A 25,603-nucleotide genomic window follows, 5' to 3' on the forward strand; every position below is an offset into this window, starting at 1 on the left:
TGGGATCCAGGTCCGAGGGCGTCGACCATCGAAACGGTGTATCAGACACAAATAGCACTGTAGGTATGGATGAAATCCGTGTTATGACCTCTTGCCTGAAAAGCCCGCAAAGACTAAAGGGTGGCTTATTGGGGAATTGGAAACGAACCGGCCGCCAGCGGCTCATTGACTAATGGCGATCAGGAGTGAGGCTGGCTGGTCGTATAACCACGAATTAAAGAATGGTGAGCCCGTGCGGCAACCTTGGAAGGCCATGTCAAGACAAACCGGTTCGTGCGAACAGAGGGCTTAAAATTGAGTTTCCCTAGTCAACCTTGGAAGCTTTGCAGGGAAGTTGATACGGGAAGAGACCCGCTCTGGATTTTGGGCCTGATCTCTCGGGTCCATGGGTTCCAAAGTATTTGGAAAGCTTAAAGGACATTCCGAGTCAGCTCGGACCCACTGGCATCTGGGGTTAAAGTCAGTTCAGGGCTGATAATGTATTTCTCTATGCCTTCAGGCCTACTGTGACTGGTCAGTGTGTTTGATACAAACTTTCTATATTCGGTTCGAACCTGGACAGACAAACGCTTATTTTTAATACGAGGTCGGATTGACTCTCCCTTGACAGCCCCCGACAGTGGTGATATTTGATAAAGCGCTTTCCGCGTATAACGACAGTGGCCAAGAAAAGCGAGAGCGACGGGGCCAGTGACCACTAAGAGTAAGACCAAGCTTTGACGGGGTACTTACCCAAGGTTCTAATCTCCTTCCTGGGAACTCGAGTCCAAATACGGTGAGAAGGACAGAGTCATCAGGTGCAGTCTACTTGGGTATAGTCACCGCCACCACCAAATTAACTGTACTCCCAACGAACATTGCAAATCGTGCCCAGCGCCAAACCCCCGGACACTACAGAGATGGCTCAAAGCTCAAAGTCAGAATTCCAGTAATGCAGGTTTCCTGCACCACTATCCTGGTACCAGGGTTTAGCCATCTGCACCCAGCTAGCAATGGAAACGGAATGTCAACAAGCGGGAGTACCGGGAGCACCACCCGCTGAGACGCACATATTCCTATTCTCAATAATATTGCACAAAATTTGTATACCATGTACAACAGGAATACTGGATATTCTGTTACAGACATTAAAAAAAGCGAAATAGTACTGTAATGCAATCCCTCGAGGCGCTGTGCAACAGTAACAGTACGTATAGGAGCAGTTGGCGCCCACGGGCGGATGGCGATCTACTTATGCGCATAATGTGGTCGTGATAAGGGGAGATAGCCTGTCGATAATATACAGAATAAAGAAGTACAATAATAGAATTGACGGTAATACTGTACTCCGTATGTATTCCGCTGTTGATCATTTCGTCTCTTGGGTGTTACGGCCCGCATATATACGCAAGGGACGCATGTTTTTTTCCCACGCCACTTACTGATGGGGCTTTGTATCCGATTCCCCATTTCCCGGTGGGGTTTGTGCGACCTTGTGTGTATTACAGAGTTCGGGGCCAATGCGGCTCAGGGGATGGTAATGTACATATCCTTGTTTTTCTGGTCGGCGTCTAGGTGCAATGTACGCCGCCGTATTTTGTACCTAGCCCCGTGTTGTTGATTGCGTGGGATTTATATTTTTGAGTTCCTTTTCTTGCTTTTGCCAATGAATAATAAGGCTGCCTGGTAAAGAGCGTCGGCCATAGTATCCAATAGATTCCACACGTCGAGCCATAGAACATATAGGCCAAAATACATCAGGCAGGTCGGTAAAAGGTATGAAATGCCGATACTTGCTAGATGCCTTCTAAGTCAAGTGCTGACTGACTCAAGTCGAAAACCCTATATCTCTCTCATTGCAATACAAAGTGGAATTGTCAGTACTTTTATACCGCTCGAGGGTACGGATTCTGCGGCCCAGGGGCCCCATAGAATAGCATCAGATAAAGCGACACGGTTACATTTTCCGTGTTTGTGGCTAGGCCCAGTCCAAATAGCAATACTACCAGGCCCCCTAAAAAAAAGCAAAGAAAAAAAGAAAATCAAGACAAGACCCAAGAGACGGTGGAGGAATAAAACACTAATACAAACGACACTCCAGCATAACATTGGGCTTTGCTACAGCTGCAGACCCCGCCGCCGCAGGCCGAGATCCTGGTGGCGCTAGCTAATCATGACCATTTTCAAGTCCTGACTATGCCGGATATCAATGGGCCGCGAAAAAGAAACAATGCCTAGAAACCATATGATTAATGGAACGGTGATCAAATTCGCGGTGATCAGCTTCTTGGTCTGCCATCCGCGCTCCCCCGCTCCTAGTAGGAGACACCGTCGATCCGGGATCAGGGAACCGATCCCAATGGTAGTTCAAGTTCAATTAACCTTGGAGCTGTTCCTCCTTTTGGATATAGACAAAAACCGTCCTTCGCGTTTCGAAGAATGGTGCGACTCTAGCTCCGGGTTGCCACGTCCGCTTATGCATCATGCCGCAGGATAGCAGAATTTGGAATCACCGCTAAAGAATCCATGCTAGTGGCGATTTGATGCATATCACAGCTGGTTTGGACTTACACCATGCTGGGGAAAAAAAAGAAAGCAAGAAGCAACCGCGAGCGAAAGCGAAAGCCCCCTCAAAAAAAGAAACGATTGAAGATTAACCAAGATTAATTTCTTGGTTCTCGGGTTTGGTATCCCCACGTCCGGAACCATAAACCAACTTCCGCGAACTGGAAAATAAGCTCAAGATTCGATGGTCGCGTCTGGGGCCTTAGACCTCGGGGGCCTCAGCGTTGGGATAGAGGCAGATGGAAAAGTTTCATCTCCAGGTCATCCCCCGTTAGAGATTAGGTTGGGGAAGGGCCGCATGGACAGTGGTACTTGGGCCAAGCGTCCGGTGGGGATAAACACTGTGTCCGTATTAGAAGCCTGACATTACTACTCCGTATATTACCCACAAATTCCTGAGAAAAAAGGAAAATGAAAATCAGAGAATAAAAATCACTGAGCTGTGGGCGCAGCCGCGTGTACTATGTAGTACTTGAAAAAGCCCAGTGGGGTGACGCACTCGCAACGCAAGTAAAGTATCCATACGGAGTAGATCCATAGAAGTGGGCTAGACTATGCATTAGTCAGTGGTCCATTAGCTTTCAGGGCTCTCTTGGCTTGCAGGAGATGATCTCATAGGCGTCGAAGATGACCGCTCTTCTTCATTATCACTTGTGGTGGCTGATTTGGCCAAGGGATCGCTGATCGGTCAAGACACTAGGATAGATAAGTGTTCCATCTTGGTTATTGGGCTGTCGCTCGATCAGGGACACCTTGCAACTTCTGCCATGTCTACCATTTTTTTGATAAACCGAAAGATTTGAGGGTAAATTTAGTGTATCGGAGCGGGAAATTTATTTATGGATACAACGGCTTGCTGCAGATAGCGGAGACGGGGTTGAGAGATTTGGATGTATTTGGATATATCTGAATCATTTGATTTGTTGTTTGTTCGAACAATCGACGATCTTTGTGGCTGGCGTTAGTTGAGACGTCCCAAAAAGTGTTTCCCAAAAAGTGTTTGGGCCGATCTCGGATCCCCCGACAGAACCATGGGTCGAACAAGGTTATGTGACACTCGTCCATGGATCACAGCCCTAACGTGCGTCAATGCGCAGAACGGACTCGACCCATCGACTACACATTGCAAAGGGGGAGAAGTGGATGGTCCAATCACGAGATGCAGAAAGAAGTGATACGGAAGCTTTCGTATTGCCACACGCTCAGCTTTGCAGCTATTCATTTTTCCTTGCATTAGCACCAAGCCGATCCGTATTTTCAGGGGACATCTCTGTCATGTGGAGATATGCCAATACTCGGGGTCTGCTGTCGGAATTGGGAGATCATGGACCACGGTTCTGTATTATTACTCCGTGCTTGTGGTATATGTATCTCGCCTGGACCCTGTCCCTGATCGAATGGCCCCGGATTTCTTATCCATCGGCAAGCTGCGTGTACTCTTCTTTCTATCAATTCACACCGTGGGCCGATTGTTGAGCGAGTCATTTCCATTCTGTATTCTGGAATTTGTATTTGCAATTTACTACGTTTGACAAGCGCAGTGAGCCTCGATCTTGCAGATTCGATTTTCAAGCCCTGTACTATCTATCTCACAATATGGATATGAATCGTGGATACTTCCCCGGAGAGGTGCTGGAGCGAAGGCACTCTGATACGTGCATCCCACAGCAACCACCCGTGCACATGGTAATAGAATTGCCAATTTTAAAAAAGAAGGCAACAAGTATCAAGTTTGGCTAATAATCAAATAGCAAATCGCTCCTAAACAACCCCATACTCATACCGCCGAATATACCCACCCACACTTCGCCATGATATACCTCGACCACAACGGTCAATGGCAACTTCAAGCCTCACCCTCAATTGCAGGCTGCGAAGGCGCCATCTTCACACCAGATGTCACAAACAAGTTCATAGAAATGACTGGCCAGGCCCCACAAACCAATCCGCAGTACACAGGTGAGCCAAGCTTCTAGAGTCAAAGCTCCAGAACAACAAGACTGACTTCCTTTGTCTTTATGCAGACCCAACCCAAGCACCCCACTCCCCTTGGGACGAGCAACCAGCCTCGGGATGGGCGCAAACCAGTCAGGCGAGACCGGCCGAGATGATTCCGTTCCAATGGTCCTCACAGCAAAGCCGGAAAAGGTCAAAGCGATCCGGCGGTATGTCCAAGGCTCGACCTAAATCTAGCTCGCCGCCGCCTACCACACCTCCACCCGGGCGGACTGTCCTTCGCGTCGGTAACCGCGCGCTGCTGCGACGGTACTACGAGAAGGCATTCGAGGATTTCCAGCAGCTCAACTGCCGCGCTATTGCCAAATCCTACATTAAGCTTGTCGAGCCGAGAAAGCAGGTTCATTACCCGTACAACGGGCGCAGGGTTATTGCTGGCGTCTCACAGCGTGTTGACCCGGAGTTCACCAAGCCTGCGTGGTGGCCTGCTGGTGTCTTACACAAAGAGCCTGATCATCTGCTCAAGCCTGGTGAGCATACCCTTTCAAGCTCACCGAATGAGACCGTGATTAATACTAACTGATAATAGACCGACTGCAACTTCTTGTTCATATCCTCTGTGAATTAAAGGATAGCCACGGAGTCACAACAGACAAACTGCGAGAGGCTGGCCAAGACGTGAGACGTCAGATTACCCCTGCCCACCGGCTGCAGGTTCTAGACGAGATCTACTTTGTGCGACAAATGGAAGAACAGTATCTGGATGGTGAAATCGGTATGCGTCACACTACCTTCCCACAAGGCCCAATCAGCAGTTCCACTAACCATGTTTCTATTCTTGTCCTATAGATGCCAGTACCTTGATTCAGGTCACACAGACACATCTACCAGAAGCAATCTTCCCAGACAGCGATGAACTATCATCCCGTGCACACGCAGCACCTGTATCCAGTTCCGTGATCGAGGCCGAACATGAAATGCACGATGCAGGTGATAACCCCGGCATTCCCGCGTTGGAAGAAGATGACTCAAAGCTACACCACTCGCATAGTCTGCCCCTCTCACCCACCACTAGCGAGTCAAGTGGTCCACAAAGCCCAACAGGCAGTTTCGGCTACCCAATAGGTATAGCACCATCAGTGCATGTAATACCCCCTCTCGAATCTGGCAATGTCACGAAATCTATGCATCCAGACCCGGGTTATCTGTCTGGCTACTACTCGCAGCCATTTGTATCTGATAAAGGGCCCGGGTTCTGGTCACATGCCAACCCTGCATCACAGTTTGGATATTGATACTGTCGTGTTCCCTCTTTTTGTCAGTACAGACCTGGAGTTGAGCGTTTGGCCGGGCACGGATATGGGGTTTTTGCTGGTTCCTTTGTCTATATATATTTCCTTGGGAAGGGTTGCCAACTCGCTTTCGTATACGAGAAGTTAGGGAGAATGTGCAACAAAAATTAATGGAACAACTCGAATACGGCCAAAACCCGGTAGAACAGTGCAAGTAGCAATGAGGTCCAGAGTACTCCGTACTCCGTACAGCATAGGTAACCTTCCAAGGTTGGAAAAGGGACCCGGCCTATAAAGTTTGCTGCCTCAGGTGTCAACCTCACACCTGGGCCAAGGCAAGCCCCTGATTGGTCCCGCATGACGATCCCCCAACGCACCTTGGCAGCTTCTCCATCCAACCACCATTCACATCACCGGCACACCTCAACTTCTCACCTTCTCGCTGGTTCCTGTCCGAGTATCTTCTCAACTTTCCCGACCTGCACCCCAAGCAGCGGCAGTCCTGTATCGCCGTTTCTGTGTCATGCGCCAGTGAGTCCAGACTTGTTTACTCTGTGGATCGCCAACCACAGTTCGCCATCCTCACCTTGTGAGTCCAATAAACGCGTGATCTACCGATAAGGTAAGCTTGCCGGGTTCTTTTAATTGCCCCTCATTTTTTTATATAGTGGTCGTGTGTTTCAAGCACTGGCGCCTGTCTGGCACATATCTACTAAGCTGTGCTCTTTGAGCTTGTTGTAACTATGGGGATGCTAACCTTGAATCGTTTCCTCAGTCGACCATATCCCAACACACGGTACGGACCGACGATACTCTGCTTTCAGCAACAGTTTTTGATGGAAAACACCAGCTCGAGAAGAAAGTCTGATCCCACAATGTCAGCCGAGCCGTTGGCCTCCACGCCAGGGCTGGAGGAGATCGATGTGCCCTTTCCCCCAGACGACTTCACGGACAACGATGAATTTGGCTCTCCTCCCGCCTCACCAGGAAGACTGTCGCGCAACGGCTCCTTCTCAAACAGCAGCTCGTACCAGGAGGACTGGGAGTCATTTCCGCCACTGGACAAGCTGACTATTTTCGACCTACTTGACAACATCCAGCTCTCCCAGCGCTTGGAGAAATGGCAGCAGGCCATCGCCACACAAAAGGACAAGGTGCGCAAACAGCGGGAGAAACTCAAATCATCTTCTTTGAACGCCAAGGATCGTGTTATGGGTGAATGGAAGCGCCGGGCACCGACCGCCGATGAGAAGCTGGAGAAATATCGTTCTCGGATGAAGCAGGGTGTAGAGCGCCTCGGGAAGCAGTGGAGCAAGACTGTGACTGTCACCCTGCAGGAGAAGGTGTCTTTTATAGCTGGTGTGCTCAATATCTTCATCAGCGGCTACCTGATCGGTGCTTGCCCGGAGTACTTTTATATCTGGTTTAGCGCGCAGCTGGCATATTTTATGCCCATCCGCTACTACAGGTACCATGCGAAGGGCTACCACTACTTCTTGGCCGATCTCTGCTACTTTGTCAATTTGCTTTGCATGCTGAGTATTTGGGTCTTCCCCAACTCGAAACGGCTTTTTATCAGCACCTTCTGCTTGACTTTCGGAAATAATGCCGCCGCAATCGCCATGTGGCGTAACTCTATGGTCTTCCACAGTATGGACAAGGTTGTCAGGTACGTTATACACCGAAAGGAACAAAGTTCGTTCGCTCATCTGTCTCTGCAGTCTCTTCATCCACATTATGCCACCGGTAACTTTGCACTGCATCGTACACTTGACTCCGGTTGAGAAACTCAAGGAACGCTTCCCTGCTGTCTACAACATCAAGTTCAGTCAGCCCGGAGACCCAGAGCATTATGGTCTTGGTGCCATGATACTCTTGTCCACGGCCCCCTATGTGGTGTGGCAGCTCATGTATCACTTCCTGATTACGGTGCGCCGCCGCGATAAAATTGCAGCCGGTCGCCCGACCAGCTTCACCTGGCTGCGCAAGTCATACTCCAAGGCGTGGATTGGGCGATTTGTGTTGAGTCTGCCTGAGGCGCTGCAAGAGCCATGTTTCATGTTCATCCAGTACGGATTTGCTTTATCCACAATGATTCCCTGCCCGATCTGGTTTTGGTACAGATGGGCCAGCGGTCTGTACATGGCTGCGCTATTCGTCTGGAGCATCCACAATGGAGCAACTTACTACATCGACGTCTTTGGAAAGCGCTTCCAAAAGGAGTTGGAGCAGCTCAAGACAGATGTGGCACGTTGGCAGAGCTCCCCCGAAGGAACAACCAGTCCTTTCCTTGTCCCTGAACCCAGTCCTCTCAGTGAAGCTATCAATGCGCACAACGGGGATAAGCGATCCAGTGTCGATCGAATTCCCTTGTTGGATACTGCCGAGGCCTCTTCTACTGATGTCCTGGAGCAAAGTTTGAACAAGGACTCCCTTGTTCGTGAGCGAACTTGAACCTTAGGAGACATAATCTTGCCGTCGTTTCTGCCAGTCTTTATAACTATACCCTGATTTTGTTGGTTTCTTTTGTCAAGATTCAACTTTGAGATTACTGAGCGAGCCTTGTTTTAATCGTATAAATGTATAGAACAGGATATCCAAATTGATATCATCCTGATTGACATTTGCAAAATGAAATACTTGGCATCTTCGTAGGTCTGTTCTAGAACTCCGTCTGTTTAACCCCGAGCAAAACCCGAGGCGGTATCGGCTGTCACGTGCAAGATGACTGCGGCAGTACATCACAACATCTATCTCATCGCCGGTTCCAGGACATTCCAAACTTTTTGTGACCATCAATCTGTTGTGATTTTTTTTTTGGGGTTCATCCCGTGGATATTAGAATTAATCATTTATTTCATTATTGTTGCGCCTACGAACTCATTGCCCGCTGCTTCGAGCGCTTACTTTTTTCGCCCAACGTCTCCCGCAAATGTCCGCTACCATGAGAACGACCGGTTTGGTCCGCGGAACTCCTGCTTTCCGATCGGCACTGATCAGTAAGTGTTGAATGATCTCAAGGAACCACATGGCGATGACAGTTGCTGACACTTCCCTCAGCAGGCCGTAATCGTTCCAGCGCACTCAGCCCGGCCTCCATTGCAGCCCGCAGCCTTCTGCGAAATGGCCGCGACCTGCCATCCCAAATGTCGGCGCTTGCTGTTCTGATCGCTCAGCGTGGATATGCGACCGAGCAATCCACATCGAACAATTCTTCTCAGAACTTCCCTCCCCCGGGTTCAATGCCGACCAAGCCAAGAAGCCGCTCTCTCAAGAACAGACCGCGCAGTCACAATCTACAGACGCGAAGACTCAGCCCGCCGAGACACAGTCAACTTCTAGCAAGCAAACAGATGCTGCAGTTGCCGCAAAGACGAACACGGAGGACCAGAAGTTGGCCGAGAAGAAGGCGGCGAAAAAGTTGACGCTTGGACAAAAGATCAAGAAAGAGTTGCAGCACTACTGGGATGGCACCAAGTTGCTTTCCACCGAGGTCAAGATTAGTTCGAGACTGGCGTTGAAAATGGCCGGTGGTTATGAGCTCAGTCGCCGAGAGCACCGCCAGGTATGATTGCGCCATCAGCAATATCTCGATATTTTTGTATTATTTGGCTAACCTAGGTTTGTTTATAGCTCCAACGTACTACAAAGGATCTTGGACGTTTGGTTCCATTCTCGATGTTCCTAATCGTTCCCTTTGCCGAACTCCTGCTCCCCGTGGCCCTAAAGATCTTCCCCAACATGCTCCCCAGCACCTACGAGGGGCAGAAGGCCCGCGATGCCAAGGCGTTGAACCTCAGATCGACCCGCAAAGAAGTTTCTGGCTTCTTGCGCAACACCATACGGGAGAGCGGTCTGCCGTTGACCGCCGCCACCGTCAAGAACGAAGAATTCACAGACTTTTTCCGCAAGATCCGCACCACCGGTGAATCGCCCTCAACGGAGGATGTTATCAAGGTCTGCAAGATCTTCAAGGACGACCTGACCCTTGACAACCTGTCTCGCCCCCAGCTGGTCGGTATTTGCCGCTACATGAACCTGAACGCCTTTGGTACCGACGCCATGCTCCGGTACACCATCCGACACCGCATGCGCCAGATCAAGCGTGACGACCGTGCGATCTACCACGAGGGTGTCGACTCGCTCTCCGTCCCCGAACTGCAGATGGCCAGTGCCTCGCGCGGAATCCGCACACACGGTGTGTCCCCGCGCGCCTGCGCGAGGATCTCGACATGTGGCTCGAGCTGCGTCTCAAGCAGGGCGTTCCGTCCACTCTGTTGGTGTTGAGCAACGCCTACCTGTACACACAGGGTGGCAAGGAGTCCGAGTTCGCATCGCAAATCGACGCGCTGAAATCCGTGCTCTCCAGCATTCCCGAGGAGTTGTTCCACGAGATCGAGCTCGAGGTCCACAATGCCGAGGGTGCTGCTACCAACAAGCAGCGTCTTGAGGTTATCAAGGAGCAGGAGGAGCTGATCGAGGAGGAGAACGAGCAGAACAGCGAGAACGAGGGCAAGGGTGTTTCCGCGCCCAAGGATATCGATGATATCGACGAGAAGGAGGAGGCTAAGGTTGAGACTCTGCCTGATGGCGCTAAGCAGTCTGCTGAGGCTAATGAGGCTTTGGCGGAAGGCGAGCGTGCCGAGAAGGCCCCCGAGTCCAAGGAGAAGAAGAGCGAAAGCTCGTAGTTGATATGAATATGCTGGCGATTTCTTTGTGTTTTGATTTCCTGCATGTTTTGGTTTGGGTTGCACTTGTCATATAGATGGTTGCTTTGGCTCTTGATTTTTTCTCTCCCCTTCAGTTCTCATCCTGTCTTATTTATTTCTATGTTGATAGACCATTTGATCCCCGCCTTCTCTACCTTATTTCGTTGCTGTGATCTGTGTATATTCTATTCCCTTGCTATTTCATACTGCATTATATATCTGTGAATAACTGTAAAGGTACAGACCCAATAACTCTGTATTTTTCTTCATAGCACTTTAGAAAAGTACTTATCTAGGGCCTGGAGGTATTCCCTGATTATATCATTAGTCACCTACATTCTCGAGTTACCTCGGCTACCTCAGTACACGGGAACCCCATCTTTCCCCATAACGGATTCTACGGAGTACGGAGTATATTATCATAGTTATATTGAAATGCGCAGACCACAGCTCAACTTGAACCTTCGGACACTTCGCTTCAGTACCTACTCCCCGAACCAAAATCAATTATTCCCCAAGCCACGAACACCCAACATAATGGCCCCCTAAATCCAACCTCCCAGGTACGACTTGTTCCCTGCGACTACCCGAAATGACCGCGTGTCCACCTGTGTAATGCAAATCTGCTGTGTCCATTTTGCCATGCGTATTATCCCTGCCTCCCCCTTCCTTTAACGGGTCTTAAATTGCCCTTCTTTTCTTTTTCTGTCGATCATACCTGGATGTGTATCCAAGGAGGTCTCAGGGTTTGAGTTTCGGCTTCAGTCTTTGGACTTGAAACCTTTTGGGGGAAGAGAGATGGAACATTCTTTTCTTTGTCTAAGACCACTTTCTTCACAGTCAAGGTTTTATTTAAGCCGAAACCTCCATTCCTTTTTTTCCCCGTGGATGTCCATCCCGATATTGAAACCTAAACCCATAAGTATATCCCCTGACACTTATGATGGATCCATAGGAGGCAATCAACAGACTCCGAAACTATATCCCCCCGCCAACAGTGTACGACTCACTCCCGCTAAGCAGACGGGCGGCTGTGCTGATACTGCTCTTCGCCGATGCCAAGGGCGACCTTAAGGTGGTTGTTACGATCCGGGCTAAGACACTAAGTTCGTGTAAGTCTAAGGGGGGTTGAATACGTGGATCAGCCCTGTTTTCGGGTGCATGACATGGGTTGGTTGTTCGGGACTACGCTAATCTTGTTTGGTAGATGCAGGAGATGCAGCTTTACCTGGTGGTAAGTTGGGACATTCAAGGTGAAGGCAAGAAAAAAAAGGGAAAAAGGAGGAAAAGAGAAGAAAACTCAATCCGAGTCGGGTTGGACGCCTTAACCTGAATTGGAAAAAGAAGGGAAAAGAAAAACATCGACTGATCCCTTCCCTGTAGGCCGAGCAGAACACGCAGAAACCGCTTTTCAAACGGCGCGCCGCGAGGCAAGCGAGGAGATCGGCCTCCCCGATATTAACCAAAAGCTTCCACCCCCGTTCAGCGTGGAGCATCTCTGCGAGTTCCCGGCCAATCTTGCGAAGACGGAGGTGGTTGTACGTCCCTGCGTTGCTTTCCTCCACAGCTATGATCCCGCATTGGGGAACGCCGATCCGGAGGTGTCGCTTATTCCTATTTTGGATGCGAGAGAGGTTGAGGCTGTTTTTACTGCGCCATTCAAGGACTTTTTGAGTGGAAATTTACCGAATGGACAGGAATGGTATCGTGGATCTTGGGGGATGTGGCATAATTCACACTGGAGGAGTAAGTATATTTCTTTCTTTCTTTTTCTTTTACTACAACATAGACGTCCATCTGGGATACACCCGAGGGTGGACACGGGATGTTTATTTTTTCTTTCAAGAAATCCTTCTTTTTCTTCTTTTCTTCTTTTTCTTTGTTCCAAACGAGGAAATAGGGGGCCAGTCCATGTGGATACTAACAACACTAGTGCACCAGTTCTTTGTTCGAGAAGATCAAGTCTATCGTATCTTTGGCATGACCGCACGAATTATTGTCGATGCAGCTCGTGTCGCATACGCACAGGAACCGGAATTCGAGCATAACAGTCACTTTGGTGATGAGGAGATGATCGCCAAACTTCGTCAGTTGGGCCGATTAGGTGAGAAAGCAGCCAGACTTAGTTAGGTACCTACCTGTACCTAGGTACCTAGGTAGGTAGTTAGGCATATACTGAACACCCATGTACTTCGTAATAAGTGAAGTATATTCGTCTAGCCAATCATATCACCTGCTAAGCGGAGTAAGGGCGATCGCCGAACTGGTCCTTGCGTCGGTTCGTTTGACGATGTTTACGTATATGATATTACCGTATATTATATTATTTTAATAGATTATTACTATAATAACACATTATAATAGGTTGTAATAGGTTATAATAGGATATTATAATAGGATAATATAATAAGCTCCTCTCTTTTCTCCTTACTTCCGATATCATTCATATACCCAACCACTCTCTCTCTTTGTCTTCAGACTTAGTTTCTGCTCTTTTGATGTATTTTTATACTTCCCTTTGATTGTTCGACTCTCAAGTGAAAATGCTTTCCCCGACCTGTTCCTATCACAGTCGAATGGCTCCCCCGTTCGACCCTCTCGCTCACTCGAAGGACTCGAGCGAGTAATCCCACCACTCTCCCCCAACACTCCCTCTACTCGCTCCGAACTCTTTCTCAACAAACCTCTCCCCGCGAAACCCCTTCCCGAACAACCAGAATGTTCGGCTATGTGGAGTGACTCCAGCGACAGCGACACCGAAAGTACCCTCGATAGCCTCACCGGACCCAGTGAACCTCGCAACTCAGCAGATAGTTATCCCATCTTCGTCAGTTCTGGTTGCGACTTCGACGACTTGGTCGATCACCCGGCTCCATCCGCCGATCAGCTTCTGAGACTGTCCCCGCAACCTCCACATAAACGCACGGACTCGATCGGTATCAATATCCCATCAATTGTCGAGCCAACAACAGTATCAGTATCATCTTCATTTTCCGACACGACATACGTGCGTCCACCGCACTGGAACCAAAACCGCACCGGCACGAACCACTACTTCCGCGAGAAGAAGTGGGATTATTTCCCCGAATTGGCCCCCTCCGCTCTCCAGGCCAGCGGCCGCATCAGCCCAAACATGGTCGCGCCGAACCATAAAACCCGCAAAATAGGCAACCCGCTCGATTTCGCCAAGGGCAAGTACCGCTGGCATTCGCTCGACCGCGGGGGGTTCGGTGGAGTTCGCGACTCGATCAAGACTTACGTCCACCGCACTCTCTCGCGCGACTCGACGGAAAATAAGAAGGAACTTCCCCGTCCGGCGACTGCGCCCATGGACCACCACCTCAATGATGTAGGAGGTACACACGGCAAGACAGTCCCCGCACAACAATCATCCTTGGCCTTGGATACGAAGGTCGCGCGAGCTACATCCGTAGCTACGTCGAGCAGCGAGTATGACTATACCAACCACAAGTTCCATCTTCAGACGCCTATCTCGCCGACTTCGCCTACTTCGCTCAAAACACCCACCACACCCCGGCCGAAACAGCTGGCTGTTCCGCTGTCGCCGTACCAGAAACATGGCTCGGGGAGCTGGGAATCGCCAAAGAAATCCAAGAAGCGGAATATTCAGTTCCCGAGATATAAGTCTTCGCCGGTATTGGACGCAGAGCCGTCTTCGTCTTCGGCTCCTGACTTATCGTCTGCAAATGCCGCCTCTTCTTTGTCTCCGTCGTGGAAGCAGTCCCAATACAATACCCGAGGGGTATTTCTGGGTGCGAAGAAGAAGATTGTGGAGTCGAAGGATGATCGCCGAAGGGAGTTCTTGAAGGCTCAAATCAAGTTTGTTGGGCCTGTCAATCCACATACTTATGTGCAGGCGGACCCATGGGTTTGAGATTCCTTGCCTTGCTGAAACTACGTTGGCTTTGTTTGTTTTGATTTGGTTTTTTTGTCTTTCAGCACTCACTACTCATCTCACGACATCTCACGACATATCTATACCTATACCCTCTTCTCTTCACAATCTTGTTCTTGTTTTGGTGTTATGGTTTTAGCTGCATCGTTTCTCTCTTCGCTCGCATACTGTTCTTTTATTTCCCTCCACTCTCCCTAACCATTTACCATTTACCTTCTATCCGGGCATTCATATCCTATCTCTCCTTTCATTTGCCCTATTCTTTCTGTATCTTCGTTGGCCTATTGTTTTGAATCACTGTCTGTATTATAGACATTTGCAGGCGTTTCCGAGCGAGGACTTCTAGCTTAGCATGCTTTTAAGGTTGAGTCGCTGACCGACTAAGAGTCCGAGTCAGCTCTTTAATTTGAATTATCCCCTTGGGTTCAATGGACATCTCTTCCACTTTCAGGCCCGTCCCCTAAATTATGGATACTCAACATCCTTAACCCCAAGTAACCACAATTAAACTTTCCTGCACAACACCTATATCAGACCAGGTATACCGCTGCACCTAGCATGTCTGGTTTCTTACATGTCAGCACATACATATATACATACACAGACGCAGAGACAGTCGCATCTGCAATCCAAAATGACCAACGCGGATCGCCACTGTCAGGCAATCATTCCAGCCATATTTAATATACACCCGCCTTCCTCAAATGCTAAGTCCACTCCGGTTCTAGTCTAGCGGAGCACTTGATAGAGTTGTCTGTTCTGGTTGGTTTATGTAGGGGTAAGGGTCTTATATTGCAGATCTGTCTGTCGAATATGTATGTACTCCGTAGATAGGACGGGACTAAATGTTAAATTCTACTGGATTCTACATTCTACAAACCATCGAAAGGGGTAAACAAGGAACACCAGTTCATCTTCTCGATTTCAGTGTAACAGCGAATCTTTTCCGAGTGCGTGTAACGACAACCTCGTGTCGATAAGCAGTTCCCCTCGGAACTAGCGGTGTCCGGTTCGATGAGTTGTTGTTTACGTATAGTTGCAGGATTAAATCAGGTCTGGACTTCTATTTTGCTGTTAGAGTAAGTCGAATAAGGATAACCCCGCTTTTGGATGTTGTCACCGACTTTTCGTTGTACTTTCGCTACTTGCAGATGAAGGATATGGGGGTGCGCTAATGCGGTGTCTTGCATTCGCTAGGTATCAGATCGGCGATGGTCGTAATTCTACGATGGTCTAGATCTAGATCGGATGTGTTGGATTTATCTTAGCTTATATGGAGTATGTACATAGATATTTCTCATTTTGATCAATATCTAGAGATTTCGTCCGTTCAATTTGTTCTCACTGATCTTTCAACCTACAAGGGGTCTAGCCTGAATGAGTGAGAGCTCTTAGAATCTAATGGAATTTGCAAAATAGACGTGCCTACCTAGGTAGGATGTATCTAGATACCTTAAGTAGATCATCTCCCCCTAGAGTAAATCTCTCCTAGTCACACATCTCCCAAATGGCCTCGAATACTACATTTGATATCTGCTCTACCAAATTCTAAGCCAGCAAGAACCATGACTCCTACACGAGCATTCACATCGGCGGGGCATAGGGCCTCGCTGGCCTCTTTCTGACCGGGGTCATCCAGGATGTGAAGCATGGCTTGATCTCATGGATTCATCAGAAAACTCGAACGTCACATTCTATTGCCAATGCCCACCACCACCCTAGCAGAGAAATGCTGGGTGGCCCTGTTGATTGGGTTGCCCTATTGATCGGAGGGGGCTTTAGACTCCTCGGGTTAATTCGGTCCTTGGGTACTTTCTCTGGGTTTACAAGTATGTAAATCCGCTGGATTGTCTCTGCGTCTGTCGTGCTAATAGATATATGTGTAGGTTCCGTGCGCGTCAGACGCTCCTGAACCACCCACAAATGATGATGCCGCTGGAGAAACCCCGGCAGCAGATATGCTCGGTAATGAAGATATGTTTGAGGACGAGAACCGCGAAGCGACTTAAATCGAAAAGTCAATACTTTCGGTGGCTCGGCAACGCCTTTGGATCTAATGATCCACCCAACCTGATGCCCACGCCCTCCGAGAAAATCCAAGGCGATCACTACTAGTGACATGGTCGAAAAGTTTGCGCAAAGCCTCGCTACCTCGGAAAGTCATGTCGTGGTCTCCAAATATCAAGAGCCTGTCAAACAAATCTACCGTACAGACTGGACGAAAATGGCTTGCTGTATCTGACACACAACGACGGCACGAAGTCCTCTGCTTGCCCAAATTCATGACCAAGGCAGGTCTCCAAACTAAGCATCGTTATCCTTGCAATCATCCCCCAAAATGGAATTCGAAAGGAGTCTCAAGACCATCAAGGCCAGCTATACCACATGCCCGGCTGTCGATGGACTTTGGACAATGGTCAAGATCACGCCGTCTGGGGGTGAAGAGGTGTGAATGGGAGCACCGTCTGAACAAAGTATGTCAACCAACCAAGAGGCGAGCGCTCTGTACCACTAACATGAACAGGAGCTTTAATGGAGTGGGGAGATATCTGAGGTGGAAAGCAAGGAAGAGGCGAGAGATGGATTCTCGTGATGCTAACACTGGGAAGGCCTTTGAGCTCCTAGAGTTCAAGAGCTTCAACTTCACGTCATTCTGAACGGCACGTTCTTAAACATTTCATGGGAAAGGAAGTTGACCAATGGATCTTTACCGCGAGAGAGTAGTTCGGTCAGAGGGCATCCTTACGGGCTGGGCTAGAGCGAAATGTCCTCACTACAGCCTCACTACAGAGTGGATAAGGGAGAGGCGGGAAGGTAAGTTGTGGCTCAAGAACCTCATCATTTCCCCTAAGCTGCAGTAGCAATGCTGAAAGCTGTAGATTATGAAGGCGACACTAGCCGCCCCAGATGCTGGAAACGCCCAAATGTCCTAACCGATGTGAAAGCCTCCACCGATTGGAGCATATGGCCCACCCGGCCTAGCTCTAGTATTGTTATCTGTAGCTTGGGTAATCTGGTATGTAAACTCCCGAGGTCTGTCTTGTTCTCTTTGCTGTGTATCCCATGCTAATACATGTGCGCGTAGGTTCGTCCTTCCTTGACCTATTGCTGGCTTGTCTCGCCTGGGTTGATATGTTCTGGTCCAACACTGCTGGCGGGTATGGGGCATCCCTGGACTCCTTCGATGACGATGAGACCACCGCATTTATGCTGCCCGAGGACTCTGTCGCAGCTGTTTCGGAGGCGGTTCGCCACCTCATCGCCAGTTTCGATAACTTCGTCAAGTCTCACAGTCGCGCTCATGGATTGACTGGGGCACATGTGTCACGTGTACGTGTTCTTGTTCCAGTGTTCTTCTTTTGAGAATGACGGCGCTAATTTGGTTTAGGAGACCCGAGACCAGATCTTAGAATATCGGGGCTCTCAAGAAAGAACCCCCTGGCCTCGTCAGGAGTCCGGATCTCCTCCTCGTCCTTCAGTCAATACCTGTCCCACTTCGTCTAATCAAGAGTTGCTGGATTTGCTAAGAGAGTCTGAAGAATTGGGATTATCCCCTCCCTCTCACGTTCAAGAATCTTCAATTTCTCTGTCCCCTCCTCCTTCTCTTTCCTCTTTCCCCACCTCATCCGCATCTTCCTCAATTCAACCTTTGCCTCGAAACGCATTCTCGTCAAAGCCTGAAAGTCCTGACACTAGGCCTCCAATCCTGGCGCCAACCACTGCACTCTCGATTATCTCGTCTCCAGTGTTTGCAGCCGCCTTTGACAAAATAATCCGCCGAGACCCGGGCAGGACACGAGACTGGAAACGAGAGTTCGCTCCGGTTGGCAACATCTATGCCACTTTTCAATATTTCAAGCGGTTAGGACAGGAGCGCAGAAGCCAAGGACAAGAACAGGGTTACGACGCCGCAGTGGCTCTAGGGGAATTAATTGCTAGAATTTGTAGGTAATGGAAGCCAAATTTAATATGGAAGAAAAAAAGACAATATGACGCGCTATACTCCGTTCACTGCCGTATGTTGATAGTTGATAGTTGAATGCCAAGAGAGATAAGAGAGATAAGAGCCCCGCGATTCACCGGAGATTCGCTTCGGGTGATACAGACTCTTGCTCCGATCTGTTTGGAGTCCGACATCTTCCCTTCACTTTCGTGATCTTTGTTTCTACTGTACTCTACCTGTACATTCCTAATCCCCTCGGCACCATGACGCAAGAATCCTCACAAGTTGCGCCCCGCTACCTGACCGGCGATAAGGCCGGCCTCCAGGAGTTCCTGGCCAAGTTCGATGTGAGCACACGTTTTGGTCGCATTGATGTACTAGAGAGGTCCTATTTACTGACTGGATTATGTATAGGTATTCCTCTTCGACTGTGATGGTATTTCCCCGTGCTCTACCTCGGCTGTCCCTCCGCGGAGGTCCCCCGCAGTGACTCAGTCGCGTCGCAACAACTGCTGAGACAATGATAATTTAGGTGTTTTATGGTCCGGTGACCACCTCTTCCCCGGAACAGTGGAGACACTGGAACTTCTCCGAAATAATGGTGCGCATTAAAGATGAAGTCGGCAAAATCGGACGCTGATAATCCCCGCAGGAAAGCAAGTGGTCTTCGTGACGAATAACAGCACCAAGTCGCGCGCAGACTACCGCAAGAAACTCGAAGGCCTGGGAATTCCGAGTACAGTGGTTAGTGATACCAACCATCACCCTGCCAGATCACCGAGTGTCTAGTGACTCACAACCAAATAGGAAGAGATCTTCTCCTCCTCATACAGCTCATCCATATACATCTCTCGCATCCTCCAACTCCCCGAAAACAAGCGCAAGGTTTACGTGATCGGCGAAACAGGCATCGAGCAAGAACTTCGCTCTGAGAACGTCCCATTCATTGGCGGCACAGACCCCGCATACCGCCGCGACGTCACACCAGCGGACTACAAGAAGATCGCGGCAGGCGATGAATCCATTATAGACCCCGAAGTTGCCGTCGTCCTCGTCGGTCTCGACTTCCACATGAACTACCTCAAGATCGCGTTGGCATACCACTACATTAAGCGTGGGGCGGTCTTCCTCGCCACGAACATCGACTCCACCCTTCCGAACTCGGGGACTCTGTTCCCTGGCGCTGGCTCCATGAGCGCGCCGCTGATAATGATGTTGAATAAGGAGCCTGTCGCACTTGGCAAACCCAGCCAGGCTATGATGGATTCCATTGAGGGTAAGTTCAAGTTCGATCGTAGCCGGGCCTGCATGGTTGGTGATCGTGCGAATACGGATATTCGCTTTGGACTTGAGGGGAAGCTTGGTGGTACGCTGGGTGTCTTGACTGGTGTTTCTTCTAAGGAGGATTTCGTTTCTGGCGATGTCAGGCCTCATGCTTACTTGGATAAGCTTTCTGACCTGCTGGACTCGGAGTAGAATGGGCTGAAAGATGTCTATCAGGTGTACTAGATGTCACATTTAGATATAAACGCATACAAATCAATGGATCTATCATCTACGTCTGCGATCTGCAAAGGAGAATGCAAGTAAAACAGCGTGGATAGAAGAGAGGGTGGGATTGAAAACTAAGGAAGTCAAGTCTTCATCAAGAGAAGTGAAACGGGGAGATAGAGATTGCCCATTAACAGAGGTTCAATATATTTATCTTTTCCTATTGACCAACCTACAGGCATGGGAAAAGAGACGAAGCGAGATCTGGATCCGCTCTGAGAGTACTAACGATCTATGCAAACTATGCAAACAGTCTGATTAAGCATGTGATCTTGCATGTGATGATCGACAACCCTAACACCCTCGACCCCATCGAAGGTGATTCTTCGGCCATTCCTCGCTACTCCGCCCCGAAACTAGCTGACGCTAATCTAAGCTTATCCCATACCACCTGGTCGTGTTGCTCGTATTACTCGTATAGTATACTCCGTAGATAGAAGCACTCGGCGTTTATCCATTGGCCTATCATATACGTCAGACACTATCTCAAGAAAATAGAGGCAGTTGCTAAGAAGCACCGAAAAGAAAAGGAAATGATACAAAGAAATAACTGCTGATTGTATCGCATATGTACAATTTGCTTCAGCACTGCGCCACTTGTACCAGAGCTAAGCAGGAATTCGTAAGGCTGCTCCACTACTCCATTCAGTTGTCCATGTTCCTGGAAATTTTCAGTTCAAACCCGAAGACGTTCTAAAGATATATGGTAGCGAACACTAATCAACTTCCTTAAGGGGGAATTGATCTCCGCCACGTTTGTTCGGATAAGGCATCGATAAGCGGCTGAAATCCCCGCGGGCTAATGATATGATATCCAACCAGTCCACCCCTATTTCTCATATGGCAAAACGCCTAATATGTACAAATAAAGTTCGGCCCCACCCTTAGAATTGACCAGAAACGAGCTAGTCAATACGAAGCGGGATACACGGAGATCTATAACCCTGATATGCTGACACAAAAGATCTTGATGGGAAGCTTGCAAGGGTACTCCGTAGAGGAACCAACAAGCTTCGGAACATTAGAACCGTCCCGAGAAAAAGGAAAACTAGAAGAGTACGTACTGACTACTTCAATTGAACCCAATGATGCCTGTTCAATTGAGAAATACCGGTCTAGTCGGCATATTCTAGATCCTCGTCACAGAGATCTACAACCGGGGCAATCCTCCATACATGACTCGGCCATGCTGACGTCTGCTGAGACGTTAATGGCCCGTTTGAAGCTCAAACCGAGGCATGTCTCAGATATGTAAAAAGCGGGCCCGAAGGTTAAAGTATATGCTCCGCTTCGACCCGCGATTCCATTCGTGAACCAGGGAATAAAATGAAATGCCCCTTCAACAGTTAGGTAACAAACCAGTGTGTCTGTTCTAGATTATTAGGAGCCTCGTCGGTTGATTTTCCGATCGACACTCAGAAAATTTGATAATGAGTTCGTCCCCCAGATCTTCGCTGGATTTTCCTTGCTTATAGCCTGTCGACTTCACGGCTATCAGATCTCATCGTTTTCAGGGGATGTAACTATTACCGATCTATCACCCCGCATGATGGCTGCTCTCACTGGTGATCGGAAGTCAGTCTTAGAGGGCACATGGGCTCTTGGGGCCATCGCCATCGTCGTGGTGTTGCTCCGGATACTTGCAAAAGCCAGGCTTCGCCATCTCGGAACAGACGATGTTACAATGATTGCATCTCTGGTAAGTTCATGCCGATAATTGGAGGGAAACGATGATATAAGTCCTATATATTCTAACCCATGATATGTTTATTGCAGGGTTTTGCCCTCGGCGCATCGATAAACTTCACAATCGCAATTCTTGACTACGGCTTTGCATCCGGTGGTTCTGGGGTCGACGAGCCCACCGCTCTCAAGTACTATACCATAACGGAGGTCTGCGGCGTCGCAAGCACTTGCCTAGGCCGGATCGCATTCATCCTCTACCTTTTGCCATTACTTTCAACGAGGAGAGTCTTCAAGATCAGCCTATGGGTACTGTTGGCGGTGCAAATAGTGGCAAATATTGTAATGATTGTTCTCATCTTAGCTCAATGTCGCGATATCCGCGGGGTTTGGGATGCTAAGTACGCCACTCACTGCATGGAAGACTATATCCAGCTCCGTTTTGGTTACTTCCTCTGCTGTATGTCCATCCAATACCAAAGGCTCAGTCACAGCTAGGCAAAACAGAAAATCCTGGGTTCTTGACTAACAATATAAAATTATAGTCTGCAACTCCTCCACGGACTTGATGCTAGCAGTCTTTCCGTGCTATATCTTCTGGGATCTCAAGCTGAAGCCGATCATCAAGTTCAGCCTCATGATACTCACGAGTTTGGGTGTTCTGTGAGTACATTCCTTCATACGGTTGCAATGACACCCTTATCTCCCCCAACTTACTAACGAGGACGTCTTTACCTGTATAGCGCAACAGTCGGTGCCATAATGAAGGCTGTATATCTCAAACAGATCTTAACCTGGGATGGTACAGCCAACGCAATACATCTTACCTGCTGGGCTATGATCGAATGCTATCTCGTTATTATCTCCGCTTCCGTCCCCTGCCTTCGTTCGCTGGTGGTTTCTTCCGTGCGCCAGTTGTTCGCAAGCGACAAGTCTAGCACTTTGCCTTTCACCTCATCGTACAGGAAGAGAACAGCAAGTCACCAACGCACGACGAATCGCGTACAAACAAACCACGAGGCCTCTGGGAGTAGGCAGAATTTCTTCTCGGGTGCACGTGGCGAGGAAATGGAGATGGGGACTACTAGGACCTCTGTCAATGCTAATGAAAGTGACGATGGGCGGGAGGCAGCGCGGGATGGAATTGCAAAGACGGTGGATGTTAGTATTACTTGGGAGCAAGGACATGGCAGAGATCGTATTCCCTAGTACGTTGTACAATAGATATACACGAACAGATTTATCCTCGAGAATAAATCTATATAATGTTGTTATGGTCAATAATATACTATCAAGCTTTCTTACTCTAGAAATTGATATATGTTGGTGCCTGAGGCATCCATATGTGATAGAACCTAGTTGCATAGTTTGATAGCTCTCTCTCTCCTTTCCTTCTCTCCATCCTCTCCTCGTGCGGGACAGTCATTCCACAGAGTGTTTTCTCCATTGATTTCCATCTGTATCGCATCACCATCATAATTGCAACCATTTGAACACGACAAATCGGACGATTCATCTTTTTCAAGCGTGGTTTGTTATGTAGTGTCCCATGTAACGACGCTCGGGGTAATTTTCGATATGCAGCCTCGAAGTGCAGCCAGTTAGATATCCAAGAAGAGACTATGACCCCGCTTTGGAGTTGGCTAATTCATGCAATGTGCGTCCATTATCCAATTCCGGAATGATCCGCTCGTTTACCAACTCAGCAACTATGGGCTGCTGGGATGGTTCACTGTCAGCTGGATTCAGCTTGTTTATCTTCGATAGTCGCCGCCGTTTTAAAAGGACAAAGGCGATCGCCGCAGCGGCAAGAACTATCCCAGCGCCAACGCCTACGCCGATTCCGGCGGCAGCCCCCGGGCTGATGTCGGACGATGAAGATAATGACGTCGAAGATGTGTTTGTGTTCGAGACAGACGTTGTGGTCGCTGATGGCGTGGAATATGTGACAGACCCGGTGGTAGGGAGATATATGATAGTTTTAAGACTGGATGGACCAGGAGCTGGAAAGACCTCGTCTGTTGGCTCAGAACAATCTGGCTTTCCACCATTGTAAGTGCAACAGGCCCAAAGTTTGGAAGTTGAGTTATAGGTGACCTGTGCACCAGCGAGGCCTCCTGCGGGAACAATTGAGTCAGCAAATTCTACGAAGGGTGGTCTGCCATAGTGTATACCGACCACAGCGAGTCTGACACGATGGATCTTCCAGAGTTGGATCTGTGCAATCAGCACTGTAATATCCATCACCCCCAGCATTTTGGCAGAGCCCATTGCTCATGCAAGTTGAACCGCGAACACAGCATGTCACATTACGGCCGGCCTGGTTGACATCTTCACAAGGCAAGTCGTCATAGTTGATTTTTTTCAAATTCGAGTGTAGAAAGTAGCAATCCGCCATTATCGTTTGAATGGGAGGCGAGTTGAATAGGCGGATAGTGAGGGGTTGGCAAGGGAGTAATCAAAGATGTGGGCTACGCGACACATTTGGCCCTCAAGTTTTAGCGCCTGAGTAAAAGCTCAAAGCCATGGAACAAAAGTACTGTAGTGAAAAGTAAACAATAACCCGCATGTCAGGCGGTCAATCCACAATAATTTTTCATCTTGACTTGCCGCATGATTGAGAATATAACAATGCTGGCGCACGTCTAGATGGGGTCCGGCTCGCTTCCTGGCGCTCACAGACAGTAACATTTAGATCTTCCACCTTGTCGCAAATGTCTTCTACGAGGCGCCACACAATGCTAGGTTTTATTCCCTTGTCGACGAGGCCAATCAATTAAGGGGTATTCGCTCGAGTTCCAGAAATATAGCGCTTGGTCGGTTTCAATTTGGGCATCTTTAGCTTGGGCGGCTACCGAAATTATAGCGCATAGACAACTTTGCATATGCAGGGAAGAGGTAGCGTAGGCGGCAAATGCCCTTGTATTCTTGGCTCAATGAACAGCAGCAGCAACAGCTATTTTTAGAATTTTATCCTTGGATTAATGACACCTTCGGCTATATAGGCTTCTAAGTAGATATTGCGAACGAATCATATGTCATGACCAGTACATCGAGAATTCCATCGGATGTGGATCACCACAGCATCCGCGGGACAAGATCCTCACAATCAGATGCAGCTCCATCTCCATTCATTAGAAAGTAATCTCCATCGAGACACTTGAGGCCATTTCTAAGCACAACCGCCCTCTCAAGGCATTTCGAGCTTTATTTGTCCCTCCGGAGATCTCCCAAAATCTGCGATAGCTTATAGTTTGCCCGAGCTAGATGTCCTATGCCCTCAACTTGCGGGAGTCCTTCTGAAATCTTGATGCACTCTTCGAGAAGTTAGCTGTTAAATATCAATAATTGTGGCGACTTTGTATCGGACTGTATGCTGCTTATAGTCCCATGTTTTTCCCCTTTGTGAAGGAGGACAGCTAGCTGGTAGAGCGAGTCACAGACTTTGAAACGTTCGCCCAAGCATTCCTTTCGAAAACTCAGGACTTTGAGAAAATGTTAGGTCGATCGATTAGGTAAGGTATATCAAGGCTCCAGGGCTCCTATCATATAGCAGGTGGAAGTTGCCAGAATGGAGAGGATTTATATAACGTTGTGGTGGTCGATGATGTCCTCTACGCCCGACGGAGTGGAATATCAGGTAGAAATTGATAGGGGAATGTGAGAGCAAGTATATCATGGACGGGCAAACAGGAGTGACGCGATTGTTGATGAGGGATAACTATTGGGTGAGATTTCGGATTACTGTCGGGGGTTGAAGGGAAACCTCGGCGCCACAGCCGCTCCTGCCAAGTACCTCCGCGGTAACAAATGAGCCTTTATTGGCCTATTGTTCTTGTCACCTGCGTGCCGATGCCAATTATCCACAATGGACATGGCTGGAAATGCGAACCTTGTAGCGGGCATCCGAAGACATTAGTTCCACTACTTATGCAACAGCGTGGCTATCGTCATACCGAGCTGAAAACTGTTGTGGAGAAAACAATGCATCAAATCATGGTGCTAATTA

The 25,603-nt window shown here is 48.8% G+C and overlaps 8 protein-coding genes across 8 annotated transcripts; 7 read left to right on the plus strand and 1 right to left on the minus strand.

The window, feature by feature from the left end:
* Positions 1 to 4,140: 4,140 nt before the first annotated feature.
* Positions 4,141 to 5,795, plus strand: N7489_002736 (DUF2841 domain-containing protein; the record flags this gene model as incomplete). The annotated part of the gene is made up of 5 exons (XM_056708491.1): positions 4,141 to 4,230; positions 4,296 to 4,503; positions 4,569 to 5,030; positions 5,090 to 5,275; positions 5,350 to 5,795. 5 exons carry the CDS (start codon positions 4,141 to 4,143, stop codon positions 5,793 to 5,795), a joined length of 1,392 nt encoding a protein of 463 aa, XP_056572793.1.
* An 872-nt stretch (positions 5,796 to 6,667) lies between these two features.
* On the plus strand, positions 6,668 to 8,246 carry N7489_002737 (glycerophosphocholine acyltransferase; the record flags this gene model as incomplete). Its single annotated transcript, XM_056708492.1, has 2 exons — positions 6,668 to 7,461; positions 7,514 to 8,246. The coding sequence occupies 2 exons, from the start codon at positions 6,668 to 6,670 to the stop codon at positions 8,244 to 8,246; spliced, it is 1,527 nt and encodes a 508-aa protein (XP_056572794.1).
* A 478-nt stretch (positions 8,247 to 8,724) lies between these two features.
* Positions 8,725 to 10,480, plus strand: N7489_002738 (MRS7 family protein; the record flags this gene model as incomplete). The annotated part of the gene is made up of 4 exons (XM_056708493.1): positions 8,725 to 8,791; positions 8,969 to 9,357; positions 9,426 to 9,992; positions 10,052 to 10,480. 4 exons carry the CDS (start codon positions 8,725 to 8,727, stop codon positions 10,478 to 10,480), a joined length of 1,452 nt encoding a protein of 483 aa, XP_056572795.1.
* A 2,749-nt stretch (positions 10,481 to 13,229) lies between these two features.
* N7489_002739 (uncharacterized protein) lies at positions 13,230 to 14,396 on the plus strand (the record flags this gene model as incomplete). Its single annotated transcript, XM_056708494.1, has 1 exon — positions 13,230 to 14,396. The coding sequence occupies one exon, from the start codon at positions 13,230 to 13,232 to the stop codon at positions 14,394 to 14,396; it is 1,167 nt and encodes a 388-aa protein (XP_056572796.1).
* Positions 14,397 to 17,116: 2,720 nt separating this feature from the next.
* N7489_002740 (uncharacterized protein) lies at positions 17,117 to 18,369 on the plus strand (the record flags this gene model as incomplete). The annotated part of the gene is made up of 3 exons (XM_056708495.1): positions 17,117 to 17,231; positions 17,503 to 17,747; positions 17,806 to 18,369. The coding sequence occupies 3 exons, from the start codon at positions 17,117 to 17,119 to the stop codon at positions 18,367 to 18,369; spliced, it is 924 nt and encodes a 307-aa protein (XP_056572797.1).
* A 254-nt stretch (positions 18,370 to 18,623) lies between these two features.
* On the plus strand, positions 18,624 to 19,836 carry N7489_002741 (uncharacterized protein; the record flags this gene model as incomplete). The annotated part of the gene is made up of 5 exons (XM_056708496.1): positions 18,624 to 18,707; positions 18,775 to 18,796; positions 18,893 to 18,961; positions 19,013 to 19,104; positions 19,168 to 19,836. The coding sequence occupies 5 exons, from the start codon at positions 18,624 to 18,626 to the stop codon at positions 19,834 to 19,836; spliced, it is 936 nt and encodes a 311-aa protein (XP_056572798.1).
* Positions 19,837 to 21,460: 1,624 nt separating this feature from the next.
* N7489_002742 (uncharacterized protein) lies at positions 21,461 to 22,803 on the plus strand (the record flags this gene model as incomplete). The annotated part of the gene is made up of 4 exons (XM_056708497.1): positions 21,461 to 21,610; positions 21,688 to 22,054; positions 22,140 to 22,257; positions 22,338 to 22,803. 4 exons carry the CDS (start codon positions 21,461 to 21,463, stop codon positions 22,801 to 22,803), a joined length of 1,101 nt encoding a protein of 366 aa, XP_056572799.1.
* A 411-nt stretch (positions 22,804 to 23,214) lies between these two features.
* Positions 23,215 to 23,850, minus strand: N7489_002743 (uncharacterized protein; the record flags this gene model as incomplete). Its single annotated transcript, XM_056708498.1, has 1 exon — positions 23,215 to 23,850. One exon carries the CDS (start codon positions 23,848 to 23,850, stop codon positions 23,215 to 23,217), a length of 636 nt encoding a protein of 211 aa, XP_056572800.1.
* Positions 23,851 to 25,603: the final 1,753 nt, after the last annotated feature.

This window comes from Penicillium chrysogenum (assembly GCF_028827035.1).
Source record: "Penicillium chrysogenum strain IBT 35668 chromosome Unknown utg000001l_segment0_segment0, whole genome shotgun sequence".
NCBI lineage: Eukaryota > Fungi > Ascomycota > Eurotiomycetes > Eurotiales > Aspergillaceae > Penicillium > Penicillium chrysogenum.